At 42.4% G+C, this 13,643-nt stretch overlaps 1 protein-coding gene across 13 annotated transcripts in view; it reads right to left on the bottom strand.

Annotated features, from left to right (window-relative positions):
- The window catches only part of KIAA1217 (KIAA1217 ortholog), a 380,568-nt gene that overhangs the window by 167,142 nt on the left and 199,783 nt on the right, over positions 1–13,643 (bottom strand). For all 13 annotated transcript variants that reach the window (XM_054522069.2, XM_054522071.2, XM_054522074.2 and 10 more), the window contains exon 3: positions 1,099–1,297. In XM_054522069.2, the coding sequence (XP_054378044.1) occupies positions 1,099–1,297 (199 nt within the window). The remainder of the gene's footprint in view (positions 1–1,098; positions 1,298–13,643) is intronic.

Here is a 13,643-nt window from a genome sequence, read left to right as displayed (position 1 = left end):
AACACAAGTACCCAAATCAGAACCTTAACATGGCAATGAAGCATAAGAAACATCTGCCCCCTTGACAGAGAGGTCTAAATCCTCACGACTTGTCCATTTTGTTAAAGCGCCAAAAAAAGAAATTAAAAAAGCAAAGCAAGATAGAAAGTGAACTTCCAATACAAGAAAAAGGAAATGATATGTGGTAAAATCATAAAAAGAATTTTTCTGCCTTTCAGAAAAGCTGTGCACTACATACACCAAGCCCCTCTATCCTTTCACGCGGTAGTGGGAACAGCCTCGTGTTTATGGTTCTTATGAATAGTCATGCAGATTTTAGCCACATTGTCCCTTTTTGTCATCTCCTCCACTGGGCTACCAGACAGGTGCAGCAGGGCTGGTGGAAACCGACACCACTGGGTACAAATGCCAACTGTCCTGGCTTCTGGGACTGGAGAGGAGGTTTGCAAGGTGAGAAGAGGAAAATTCTATGGTCAGTTCCTCATAATTTCCTATAGAGCACTGGTCCTCAGTTTTTTTTGGCACCAGGGACTGGTTTCATGAAAGACAATTTTTCCACGGATGGCGGATGGTTTCAGGATGAAACTGTTCCATCTCGGATCATCAGGCTTTAGTTAGACTCTCATAAGGAGCATGCAGTTCACAATAAGGTTCAGCTCCTATGAGAAGCTGATGCCACAGCTGATCTGACAGGAGGCGGAGCTCAGGCGGTAATGCTTGCTCATCCTCTGCTCACCTCTTGCTGTGCGGTCCGGTTCCTAACAGGCCACAGACTGGTACCGGTCCATGGCCTGGGGACTGGGGACTCCTGCTGCATAGTGGCAGGAACACAGGTAAAATACTACTAGCCTCTTGGCTTGAATTGCTAATCCCAACCACTTCTGAATGTGCCAAGCCTCAAAATCAGCTTGCACTTGACCTGATTACCCAGCACGCGAATCCTCAATGCTCGATATTAAACCAATGAAGTTTCCCAGTACTAGAGTATTTGCAAACCAAGATCAAATTAATGTTGAATGAAAGGGTACAGGTTCAGTAGTATAACAAGAAACACATTCAGTAAGAAAGGGGCATTAGAAACTGCCTTCTAAAGCTTACCCAGAGATCTTTCTTTCGTCTGGTTGGTTGACCTCACCACGGGAAGGCTCGCGCGAGTCCGGCTGCCTCTGGAAAAAGGGGTTGGAGCATCCCCCTCAGACATGGCTTCCAAAGAATCAGCGGACGTCTCTGATAAATGCTCGACCGGGTCACCCAGACTGGGTGGTTGAGGACTGTGAGACAGTTTGGGGCTCCTTGTCTGCAAAAGGCATTTTAAAGAAAGTGGGAAAATAGACTATTATTAATCGTGTTGAAAATATGTCTAATGCCATTTCTATTAATCTGGAAAAATAATATGGCAAGGGGGAAGTCCATCAGAAGGGTTAGATAGAGAAAACTAAAGACCCAGTGGGTCAAAGTATCAGTTGTGAAAATTACCGGAAAATAACATTGCCCTTAAGTGTTCCATTGCATTTATTTATTTATTTATTTATTTATTTATTTATTTATTGCCAGAGTGCAGTGGCGTGATCTCGGCTCACTACAACCTCCGCCTCCTGTGTTCAAGTAATTCTTGTGCCTCAGCCTCCTGAATAACTGGGACTACAGGTGCTCCCCAACATGCCCGGCTAGTTTTTGTGTTTTTAGCAGAGATGGGGTTTCACCATGATGGCCAGGCTTTGAGTACTTTGAGTACTCTTGAACTCCTGACCTCAGGTGATCCGCCTGCCTCAGCCTCCCAAAGTGCTACGATTATAGGCGTGACCCGCTGCACCTGCTCTCCATTAAGATTTTTATTGTTTGACTTATGTGGTGCATTTTGAACAGGGAGTTGAGGACAAGCCACATTATAGGAAAGTGATGGCAAAACAATTCCTTTTGCCAGACAAATTCTAACAGTGCTTTCACAACAGATGGGACTGTATACTCTTCTATGCACCCTAGATGGATGAGCTACTCATACCAGAGTAAATTGAACACAACTGGTCTTTCAGAGTCTCATACCAAGACTGTTTCCACAATCAGTAAACTCACATTGCAAGGGAGATTTTTATTTTATTTTATTTTTTCTGAGATGGAGTTTCATTCTTGTTGCCCAGACTGGAGTGCAATGGCGCCATCTTGGCTCACCGCAACCTCTGCCTCCTGGGTTCAAGCAATTCTCCTGCCTCAACCTCCCGGGTAGCTGGGATTACAGGCATGTGCCACCATGCCCAGCTAATTTTTGTATTTTTAGTAGAGATGGGGTTTTTCCACGTTGGCCAGGGTGGTCTCAAACTCCTGACTTCAGGTGATGCACTGGCCTCAGCCTCCCAAAGTGCTGGGATTCCAAGGTGTGAGCCACCATGCCCGGCCTTATTAATGATTTTTGAACAAGGTACCCTGAGAATTCTTTAGCCAGTCCTGCCTTGAGGTTTGGGCTACAGATTTGTTTCAGGGATGCCCAAGGTGTGCCTGATACTCTAGTGGTACCCTTTGAGAATGGAATGAGCAGCTTCTTGCTAAAAGTACAAGAATACCCCTCTCAACAGAACCAATTGCATTATCCAGACAATCACACCTTCCTATATGCCTCTCAGGACCTTCCCATAGAGGAAAGCAGGGATAAGGTCAGTACCTTCCTCCCTGTGTTTCTTAAGGGATGTGGCTTCAAGGAGATGACTGGGTGTTCTACAGGAAACTCAGCTCAGATTACATGCCAATATCATGACCAGAAAGGACATGCATTAAGAGTCAAATTGTCTCATTCGGTTAATTTTTCTGTGCAAGTCCCCAAAGTGGTGCATTCCTAGATTATTTTTTACAAAGTCTGCTTCTGTTACGGGGATCTGGCTTTGACACACATTACAAATATTTGACCAGGAAAATTATCCCTAAATCACTGCCCAGTTCACCAAGATTTAGACAAATTCACGTGGTCCTCAGTGAAGTAGCTTCCTCCTTACTGTGCTCAGCAGAATATCAAGGTATGATGTCCTCATTCCTGACTTTTTTTTTTTTAAAGAAGATAGATTCAGTTTAGCAAGATAGCCAAGAAATAATGTTACTTTAAGCAACATGGCTACATTTATAACCTCTGCTGTTTGGTCATCTTTATAGCTCATGGCAGAAACCATACATTTGATGAGTTGTCATTTTCCATTGCAGAAGGTAATAATCCTTGAAGAAAATCAAAATCAAATCTCTGTTTCTTGTTCAGGGTCATCGTAGTGCTAGGTAAGTAGAAAAATCAGTGATGCAGGGCTATATATTTTTTCTCCCCTCACTTCCTATACGTAGGTATTTAGCTCCAAATGTAAACTCCTCTTTTTGTTGTTATTCATGTTTTCACTGAAAACGATCACTACATATTAGCAGTCTCCTCACACGCAGTACCCTCCCCTCTGATGCCAGCTTGCTGCTGAGACATCATTTAGTTCAGAGAAAAGACAATGGAAATTGCTGACACTTGTGCCAAATACGCTGTGATCTGATATGTTGGGGAAAAAAAAAGTCAAAATAGCATTTTGGAACAGTGCTAGGCACCATGGGTAAAAGTGGACCAGAGATAAAAGTTCTTGAGCTCGTCAAGCATGTAAGGTCTATATGGGGGCAAAAGATAATATATATGCAATAGATGGACAGAAAGAATGAAGAGGTGCATCACCCTGAGTGCAGAAGGAGTTTGGGGCAGTAACTGCTGAGTTTAAAGGGGCATCCGGGGAGGAGGAAGAGTGTAGGTGAGGGAGGTGCCAGGGTTGCTCTGAACTGAGCAATAAAGTGCAGGGCCACCCACTCCCAGCCTGGTCTTTCCTGATTGGACTAAACAGTAGTCACCTGATCTCAGCTGGATCAATCAAATTCTCGCCCCTGGAAATGTCTTTCCTGATTGGGTCAAGAAGTAGCTACCTGAACTTAGCTGGTCCAATTAAATTCTCTCAATTGTAAATTTAGATCTGGGACAGAGGATCTATTAGTCAATGTCTATGGAGAACTTGAAACAACTTTGTTTTCAACTTGAAGCTGTGGTTAAAATGGGCAGGAAAAGTGAAACAGAAAAGAAGGGCAGAGAAAAAAAAATAAAGCGAATCTGTATTAAAAAAACAGATATGTGAGACCCCCATGATCTTCAGAGAGCACAAAAGATAAGACAGAAGCCATCTGGGGTCTCCTGGGCTTCCCACTTTCCGTTTCCAGTACACTGTGGGGTCCTTCCAATGAATTCCTTCAATTAATTCAATTTTTGTTCTTGCACTAGTTTGGGATAATTCTGTACCTTGCAAGGAAACCACCACTGACCAACACCAATTTTAATGGTTCCTCCTGGCTAAGCTGCTACGATGCTCACATATTCATATTAGTAAGAACCATGGAGAAAGCTAAACTCTCTGGAGCTTATTTCCATAATCATAGTTCCCATTATTTTATATTTCATAGATGAAAATTTCTAAAAAAATATTCCCCCCAAATTTATGAGGGGTTACAATACAGGGATGTTGATTTTATCTTGCAAAGTAAGAGGCATTAAAGAAATCTTACTCTCTGTGGTATGATTTTTTTACCATAAGAAAGGAAAGATACTTTAATACCAAAAAAAGGGGAAGCAAACACAATTTCAGGTTTGATCTAGTGAAAAATTCTTTATATTGGAGTTAGTGTTCTCATTTTGCCTCTGGTGAAAACTTTTCTCAGTCATGCATGGCCTACAGCTTGGTGTTTGAAGCTGCTACCCTAAGCTGCTGAGTGGAGAGCTACGCCTAACTGAGGAGGAAGCAGGGGATGGTGGGAATATTCTCTGAGCCACGTGAGCAGGACTCAAGGGTCCGTAAGACTGGATTTTCCTCCTTGCTCCATGGAGATCCATGACACTAATCTCCCTCTGTTTCCATCACAGCCTTGTAAAGACTTCCCCAAATCATTAGGGAACCCCAAACCCACAAACCCAAATGGTAAGACCTTTGGGGTCATGCAGGAAGGGAGTGGTCTGTATAATCAGGCCACCTGAACCCCACTTGTCCTTTCTATTCTTCTCTTCTTCAAAGGGGTCTCTCTGTCACCAAGACATGCTGGTGTAATTGGCTCATTGCAGCTCTCTCCTCTTCTGCATCTGTGATTGACCCTCTAGAAATATTCTCTTCCGAATGAAAGGATGAGGGAAGAAATAAAGGACCCAACATATCAGGTGCCTGCTGCTCTGTACCAAGTAACTGTCATGTGGTAATCTTATTTAACCTTCCCTGTAACCTCATACTACTGATTACCACTGAGAAAATAGAAAAAGCAGCTTGCCCTGAAATTCTACCAAATGAAAGGAGCAAAGATCACGTGTGGCGCACTCCAGAGTTGACACCAGTGGTTAAGTCTGGTTGGTTGGTCATTCATTCATTCATTCCTTCAAGTCAGACAGGGTCTCTATTGCCCAGGCTGGAGTGCAGTGGTGAGATTATGCCTCACTGCAGCCTCCATCTCCCAGGCTCAAGCAATCTTCCCACCTCAGCCTCCTGAGTAGCTGGGACTACAGGTGTGTACCATCATGCCCAGCTAATTGTTTTAATTTTTAGTAGACGAGGTCTCACTTTGTTGCCCAGGCTGGTCTCAAACTCCTAAGCTTAAGCGATCCTTTCATCTCAGTCTCCCAAAGTGCTAGGATTACAGGTGTGAGCCATTGCACCCTGCCTAAAATTTTTATTTAACCAGGAGTCTGGGAATGCTAGTTCTAGTTCAGCTCCTGCCAGAAACCGGTCCATGTATAACCTCATTGAGTCACAGCTATCTCATCTGTAAGGCCAGAGGTTGAGCTAGTTGGTGTCTCAGATCCCTTGCAGGACCAAAACTTTCTAACTCTAAGTACACATCATATAAGAAGAAAAGATCATGTCACCCAGAAAAAAAGTTTACTGAGATTTCCTTCGAATTATTTATCCTATAGCACCTGCTCCACAGAAATGTATAGCTAGGTAGTGCTAAGATCTGGCTTTCCGCATTTATGTCCTCAAGTGTATGCAACATAGTTGAACAGCATTAATTTTTAAGAGACAGCCATGATGTCATTTTAACATCGTGAACAAATATTTGCTGAAATGTTCGCCAAGTGCACTGTTTTTTGAGGGAGATCGGATTTATTCATATTCTTTGCAATGCTATTGGATTTGGAGATAACAAAGATAAAAGACAGTTAGAGCTAGAGATATTGATGACGTATTTTTCATTCCCGTTTTCAGACCCCTAAACCCTAAATTGAAATGCCGAGGTCCAGAAAATGAACCTGCAAATGTAGCTTTACATAATATGTTAATTGCCAGGAACAGTGGGGTGTCTGGCTAGCCAAGGTATTCACTTTGCTTCAGATTACATTCTATTGTGAAAAGAAAAATCAACATTGCCGTGATGAAGTTTTACTTCATCCTAATTAGTGCCCAATTTGCCACAGGGCATTTGAAAATACAATGAAGTTTTCCACATGCAAATATATTTGGAATGACTCATTCCTAGCACTCATTAAAGGACGTGGTTAATTTAATCATGACATTCAGACACTTTAGCCCCATTTCTTTCACTTGTGAAACTTTCAACTCAAACCTAGTCAAAATTCTGATTTCAGTTGAAGAGAACATTCTAGTTGCTAGGTACTCTTATTAAAAATTCCAGGAACAAAATATTAAATTAACAAATAAATCATCCACAGAATTTAGGTTTTCTCTACCATTCCTGCTTCACGGTACTCCAAAGGAAAATTAATAAACTCTCACTATGGAAGCTCTACGCTTCTAAATTTTGCTTACAGAGTCTTTTCTACAAGCCACAGTGCAGTTGCCTTTTTCCCATTTTCTGCCCTCCTCCTAGTTTCCAGTCTTTAATGTCCATGCTGGGTTGAGGACTAAGGGTAGGAAGGAAGACAGGGAGCTCCATCGGGCACACCTGGCTTCTATCTTACCTCCCATCCGTACATAAACCCATCCCTGGTGACAGCATCAGCTGAGGTCTTCTTCCTTCAGGTGGCCACCTGTCATTCTCTGGTGAGTCCTGTGACCAACAGCCAGGTGTATATTTCGAACAGCGAGCCCTGGGGTCAGGTACAGTGGCTCACACCTGCAACCCCAGCACTTTGGGAGGCCTAGACAGGTGGATTGCTTGAGCCCAGGAGTTCGAGACCAGCATGGGCCACCTAGTGAGACTCTGTCTGTACAAAAAATTAAAAAATTAGCCCGGTGTGGTGCTGCACACGTGTAGTTCCAGCTACTGGGGAGGCTGAGGCAGGAGGATGGCTTGAGCCCGAGGTTGAAGCTGCAGTGAGCTAGGGTGACACCACTGCACATCACCCTGGGAGAAAGAACAAGACTCCCATCTCTAAAAAATAATAGAAGAATACAAAATTTAAAAAAAGAACAGCAGGGCTTAGCTATGCATGTCTTCTTGGTAACTTCCCATGGCTTCTGTGGCTTATGGACAGAAAAGCAAAATCTGAGTCAATTATCTCCCCAGTGCCATTCTTGCAATTATGATCACTCTGGGGAATAGACTGAGACACCCATGATTCTAAAATGCAACGGGTGGATGTGAGAACTGCAACACAAATGGAGAAGAGAACTGTAGTTAGTTTTATTATGATCTTGTAATTTTGGGGTGGATCTGGCATTAGAGACTCAGAGAAATGGTGGTAGAGGAGAATAAATCAGCAGCTTTTGTTTTTAATAGAAACCTTGGATGCAGGCACTAGAGGGTCCTGCTGTTAATCTACAGTAAAATATACACACACACAAAATCGAGTGTTTAGTGGACATCTGGATGCTGCATGTGAGCAGTTTGTGGATACGTGCCAGACTGACTAGTAACCGGGAACTTCTGGGCCTTTCAATAAGATAGATCTACATTCACTAACCACATTTTAATACCAGCTTCCAACGGTGCATATCTGAGATTCTCATGTTTCTCCTAGCTTAAGTTGAGGTCTGATAATTAGTATTTCTCTTTCCTGACGTGGACAAAGGGGAAGCATTTTCTCTAGGATTTATTTTGATGAAATATCCTTGATACACTCAGTTTATATCCTGTTTCTTCAATGCTAATATTTCAACACATTTCTCCCTTTTCCATCCAAAGAGTACCCAGACATTATTCATGATTTTCACCTGTGAAAACAGAATGGCATTTGTTCTGGATGGAAATCAGACGATTCAGCAGTTGGGCAAAGTACAACTGCATCTTTTGTTTCCACACTTTCCTTCTCTGTGTGTATTATTTCATTATCTGATTGGAAAGATGAAAGGGCAGTGATACCTAGTACCCCCTGCCCAAGGGCAGCTCATATGGAGCCAGCCACAGTCATCCCTGCACTGAGGCATCCACTGTGTGGAGTGAAGTGAGCCAGGCGGGACCCCTCTGCCAACCCACTGTCACCATGCAAAGCCCCCTGCCCTCCTACAGCTGCAAACAAACAAATGACAAGGACACCTCTGTGCAGAAAAGGGCTCTTCCTCATTGTTTAAAGAAGCACCACACTATGCAAATACTCTCCATAGAATATTATCTGTGTGTCAGATTCATCTTCTGAGGTATTGTTAATTTACCTTGTCCTTGTGGTTGTCAGAAACAAACAAAAAATTTATGGAACTTCTATTGCTAGCCATTGCCTCCTGGGAAACTGCCAAGCCTTTAAGTTCTAAGGTCTTCCCACAGGGAAGGGTTGTTAATGGCATCCCCATGCTATAGAGGCCACTCTGAAGACTCTCTCCCTAAATTGGGGTTAGAAGGTAAAGGTATTTGGAAAAGAAATCTGGACTTGCCTCCAGAAGGGAAAAGGAGGAAGTTCCTAATTGCGCAGGAAGAGGGGAGTGGATGACTCCCCAGAGCCAAGAAGAGGGTGGCAGTTTTGGTGTCAGTGGTGACGATGGTGCTCTTCAAATTGGGAAGACCTGTATTCCATTTGCAAGAAGTGACCCACTACTGGGAGGATGGATGTGTGACATGCTTAGAGTGGGTGGAACCAGGTGCTCACACTTAGGATACTTGGCAAATGTCCCCATAAACCTGGATGCAAACAGGCTGCACGGAAAGCAATTCACTATGAGTCCCAGGAGACTCAGAGGCCCTGGCCTGGTTTTATTGGATTGGACAAGCTCCTCAAGATTTCCTTATGTCTCCAAGTGAGGGGACAATGCTTCCCCTTAATATGATGAGGATGAATTTCTCAATAATTGCTGAAGCCAGGATAGATTAGTTTGATTTGGGAAAATTAAGAAAAGTGGTAGTTCTTGTACTGGAGTGTCAGGAAGCAAATCTGTACATATTACATCTTTAATAGAATAAGTAAATCTTGAAATAATTTGGAAGGCTGGCTAACAAATTACAATGTCTGTGTACTCTAGAGTACTACACAATCATAATAAAGGGGTTTTAATGGAATTTTGGTGTACAATTTAGTAACTGGACACAATATAGCCAAATACTAGCATTAGTTTTCTTTTGATGGTGGCATTACGGGTAACATTCTTTTTAAATAATTTCACCTTTTATTTTAGATTTAGATTTATTTTAGTGTGCAGGTTTGTTACATGGGTATATTGCAAAATGCTGAGGTCTGGGGTACAATTGATCCCATCACCCAGGCAGTGAGCATGAAACTGACCCAACAGTCCCATAGATTATTTTTTTTGATAAACTGAACAAGAAATTGTTCTGGTCTCAAAGCTGGAAACTAGTATTTGTTTTATCTGAGTTCCTTCCTCAGGAAACACCTTTAGGCCTCTCAAAAAAGTATCAAAGAACTGAAACTCACCAGATCACCACACCAGATGCCACACCCCTCATTCATCCTTGCCCCTTCTCAGTTGTTTTTTTCTTACGTGTTCTTACGTTTCTTCCCTGCTATATAAACCCCTAGTTCTAGTCAGTCAAGGAGATGGAGTTGAGACTGAGCTTCTGTCTCCTTGGCTGCAGCACCCGATCAAAGCCTTCTTCCTTGGCAATACTTGTCTCAGCGATTGGTTTTCTGTTTGGTGAGCAGCAGAACCTAGACCAAACCCCCGGTGTTTTGGTAACAAGCATAGTATTCATTGGGTTTTCGACCCTTGCTCTCCTCCTGCCTCCCCGCTCCAGGAGTCTCCAGTGTCTATTGTTGCCATCTTTATACCCATGTGTACCCAATGTTTAGCTCTCACTTATAAGCGAGAACATGCTGCAATGGGTTTTCTGTTCTGCATTAGTTTGCTTAGGATAAGAGTGACATACTTTCTTTATTTCTCCAAAATAAGAATATGTTGTTTTTACAAATCAGAGAATTACTAAATAGGCATGATATTTTTAAAGAATAGGTCAGAAGAAGGGAACTTTCCCATAAAACATTTAGAATCCAGAAGGATTCCTGTCTGTGGTGACCTGAATGTATTCATGCCCATTCCTGTCTTCTCTTGTGTATTCTGTATGATTGGATTCTAGGTTTAAGAACTTGTCGTTAGAGATGTCCCCTGAAATGACAACACAAATGCACAGGGAAAACATGGGAAGGGAAACGCGTTTTCATTTTCATGCCATGCAATATTTGGCAAGAATCCAGAATTGTAAGAACTTCCAATTCTACAAAACGATACAGTTAAGAAAAGTGCCAAGGCCATCAAATCAATTTCAGACATGCAGATCGCACTCCACCTTTTAAAGAGACAGACTTCCACATCTGTAGTTCTGATACCATTACAGTAATTTAATTTAAAGGCTCTTAAAGTTTGATTCTAGGTAAATTTGGAATTTTAGCAATTTTCTATGATCCCAGAGATATTTTCTACCTTTCAACCCTTCATAGTTTGTAGATGATACAGTATTCTTTTTTTTCCCTTGAAGAGGTTTGGTTCCACCTAGAGGAGCTGCTAAATCTGTTGCCTTGCAGAGGAGACGGGGGTTCTTATCAGATCAGAAGGCAGGGTAGCCTTTTTAACTCCAGGATTAGACATCAGCCTGCCACCTGCCTGCCTTGTGGCCTACCTGTAACATGACATAAACTCTACTGAAATACCACCTCAAATTGACTGCTCTCTGACTCCTCCCCAAAGCCAGAATGAGATAAAAGCTATTTAAAGAAAATAAAGCCTAGCTCGACTATGATCTCCATTTAGCATCCTTCTACCAAGTTAGAAAATTAGATCATCGGTAAGTTCCAAGTCTGGATCTCATTAACTCAGACTTTCACCCCTTTCAGAAATACGTTCATGCAATTTTTATTCAGTGATGTGTTTTCTTCTTTTCGTTTTGCCAATACAAAATTAAAAGCCTGGACTAGGTGTGGTGGCTCACACCTATAATCGCAGCACTTTGAGAGGCTGAGGCAGGAGGATAAATGAAGCCAGGAGTTTGAGACCAACCTTGGCAACATCCCATCTCCACAAAAAACAAACATGAAAATTAGCCAGGAGTCGTGGTGCACACCTGTAGTCCCAGCTACTCTGGAGGCTGATGTGGGAGGATCCCTTGAACCTGGCAGTTCGAGGCTGCAGTGAGCTATGATCATGCCACTGTACTCCAGCGTGAGTCACACAGCAAGATCCTGTCTCTAAAAAAACAAAAGCCACATGAAGAATACTGCTGTTTACTTATTGGTCCTGCCTACTATGCTGATCAGTGTACCTTTTATAAAGGCATGAACAATGTTTCTTTTAGAATTTGAAACAAAGAATATGATTTTGCTTCCTGAAGGATTAATAAGTATTACCTTGTCATATAATGAGAATTATGTAAAATATCATGTATGTCGGGAAGCTTGAAAGTAAATTTAATGTCCAAGCTAATCATAGTACCTACATTTGAAAATTTGCTTCCTCTTCTTATGAGATTTTGCCTTTTGATTTTCAGTGTATCTACCTTAGGGTAGATGTCTTTTTTTTTTTTTTTTTTTTTTTTTGAGACAGAGTCTCGCTCTGTCGCACAGGCTGGTGTGCAGTGGCGTGATCTCGGCTCACTGCAAGCTCTGCCTCCCGGGTTCACACCATTCTCCTGCCTCAGCCTCCCGAGTAGCTGGGACCAACTACAGGCACCCGCCACCATGACTGGCTAATTGTTTGTATTTTTAGTGGAGACGGGGTTTCACCGTGTTAGCCAGGATGGTCTCGATCTCCTGACCTCGCGAGCCATCCGCCTCGGCCTGCCAAAGTGCTGGGATTACAGGCGTGAGCCACCTCGCCCAGCCAGGTAGATGTCTTTTTATTGCAAGTTGCCTTGAATACAACAATTAATTTATTCTTTCTCTCCTTTCTTTCTGAAACAAGAAAAGTAATGCCTTATAAACAAGCAAAACGTTGAACAGGCTTTGGCTGCCAAAATCCTCATTGGTTGAGGTCTGAGCAAGGCTGCAGATGCTTTTGTAATTCAGAGAGTCAGGAATGCACTTTAAAAGGCTATAGGATAAAAGGTGTCTGTGTGAGGATTGCTGTTATTATACTGATAAAAGGAAAGAAACCTGCTTGTAGCCTTTGAAATCTCAAGTAAAATACAACCAGCATAACATGGTGCTAAGTACACATCTTGGAAGGCCTTCTTAACAAAAGCCATTTTTAAGCTCATCTCTGCAACCTAGGCTTCAGTGCTATATGGAGAAGATGTGGGATCCCAAGCCACGGAATGGTACCCCTAAAGCTTAATTGCATTGTTGCCAAACCAAAGAGGCTTCCCTTGCTAGCAAAGGCCCTCACCCTCAGTGAGGGTATGGGCTGTGCCATGGGAGAGCTCATCACTCCACAGTGGAGAAGGCCACAGGGAACGGGGCAAGAGGGACTCTTGTGGGTTCCTGGGGTCACCAAGGCTCAGAGCTTATGGCCAGACCCTCCCCATACATCCTGGGAATAGAGTTCACTGTTAATTTCAAACACATTCCCCCTCCCGTCAGTCCAAAACAACCACCACCACCACCTGCCCAATTTCACTGGAATGATTTTCAAATGAAAAAAAAAAATTGTGAAAGTTCTAACTAGCTTTCTGCACCAAAGATTCTGATTTTCCTCTAGTCCTGCTCTAGGAAAGTATACCAGTGTTCGAAGAGATGGACAGAAGACAAAATTTATAATGAGAGAACTTACTGTTTTTATCAGGTTATTTTATGAAAAGCAGACTCCAATCCTGCCATGAACTCACGGTGCAACTCCATATGAAACCTTTCTGAACCTCAGTTCTCACTTTCATAAAATAATCAGAATATCTACTTGATAAAGTAAGAAGTAGTTGGGAAAAAGTTGCATGGGACAGCAATTGGTAAATTATAAAAGATGCCAAGCATTTAGCTTTCCTTAGGTAGTAAGCTGCTATTACTCTCAGTAGGGTGATTCTAGATGGCTCAGCTTCCTGCTGTACTTGGGAAGTCCTGTAGCTTCTGGGATCCTATGTGAGAGGAGAAGGGTAGGAACAAACCTTTAATGGATCCACCATGCCTTCATCTTGGTCTTGTGAGATAGGTAAATAGTTACATCCAATTTCAAAACAGAATGTGACATCTGGAGAGGATCTCAGAGTTACTCATTCACTAAAGGAGGAAGATCACCTTTGATTTCCAACCTTAACCTTCATCTATTCCGTCTCCGAAAAACAGCATTATAATTTAAAATGCTTGTAAATGCCAAAAAAGCACTTCAAGAAAAATTTCAGATATA

Source organism: Pongo abelii, chromosome 8, assembly GCF_028885655.2.
Source record: "Pongo abelii isolate AG06213 chromosome 8, NHGRI_mPonAbe1-v2.0_pri, whole genome shotgun sequence".
NCBI lineage: Eukaryota > Metazoa > Chordata > Mammalia > Primates > Hominidae > Pongo > Pongo abelii.
This window is presented reverse-complemented; position numbering and strand designations above follow the sequence as displayed.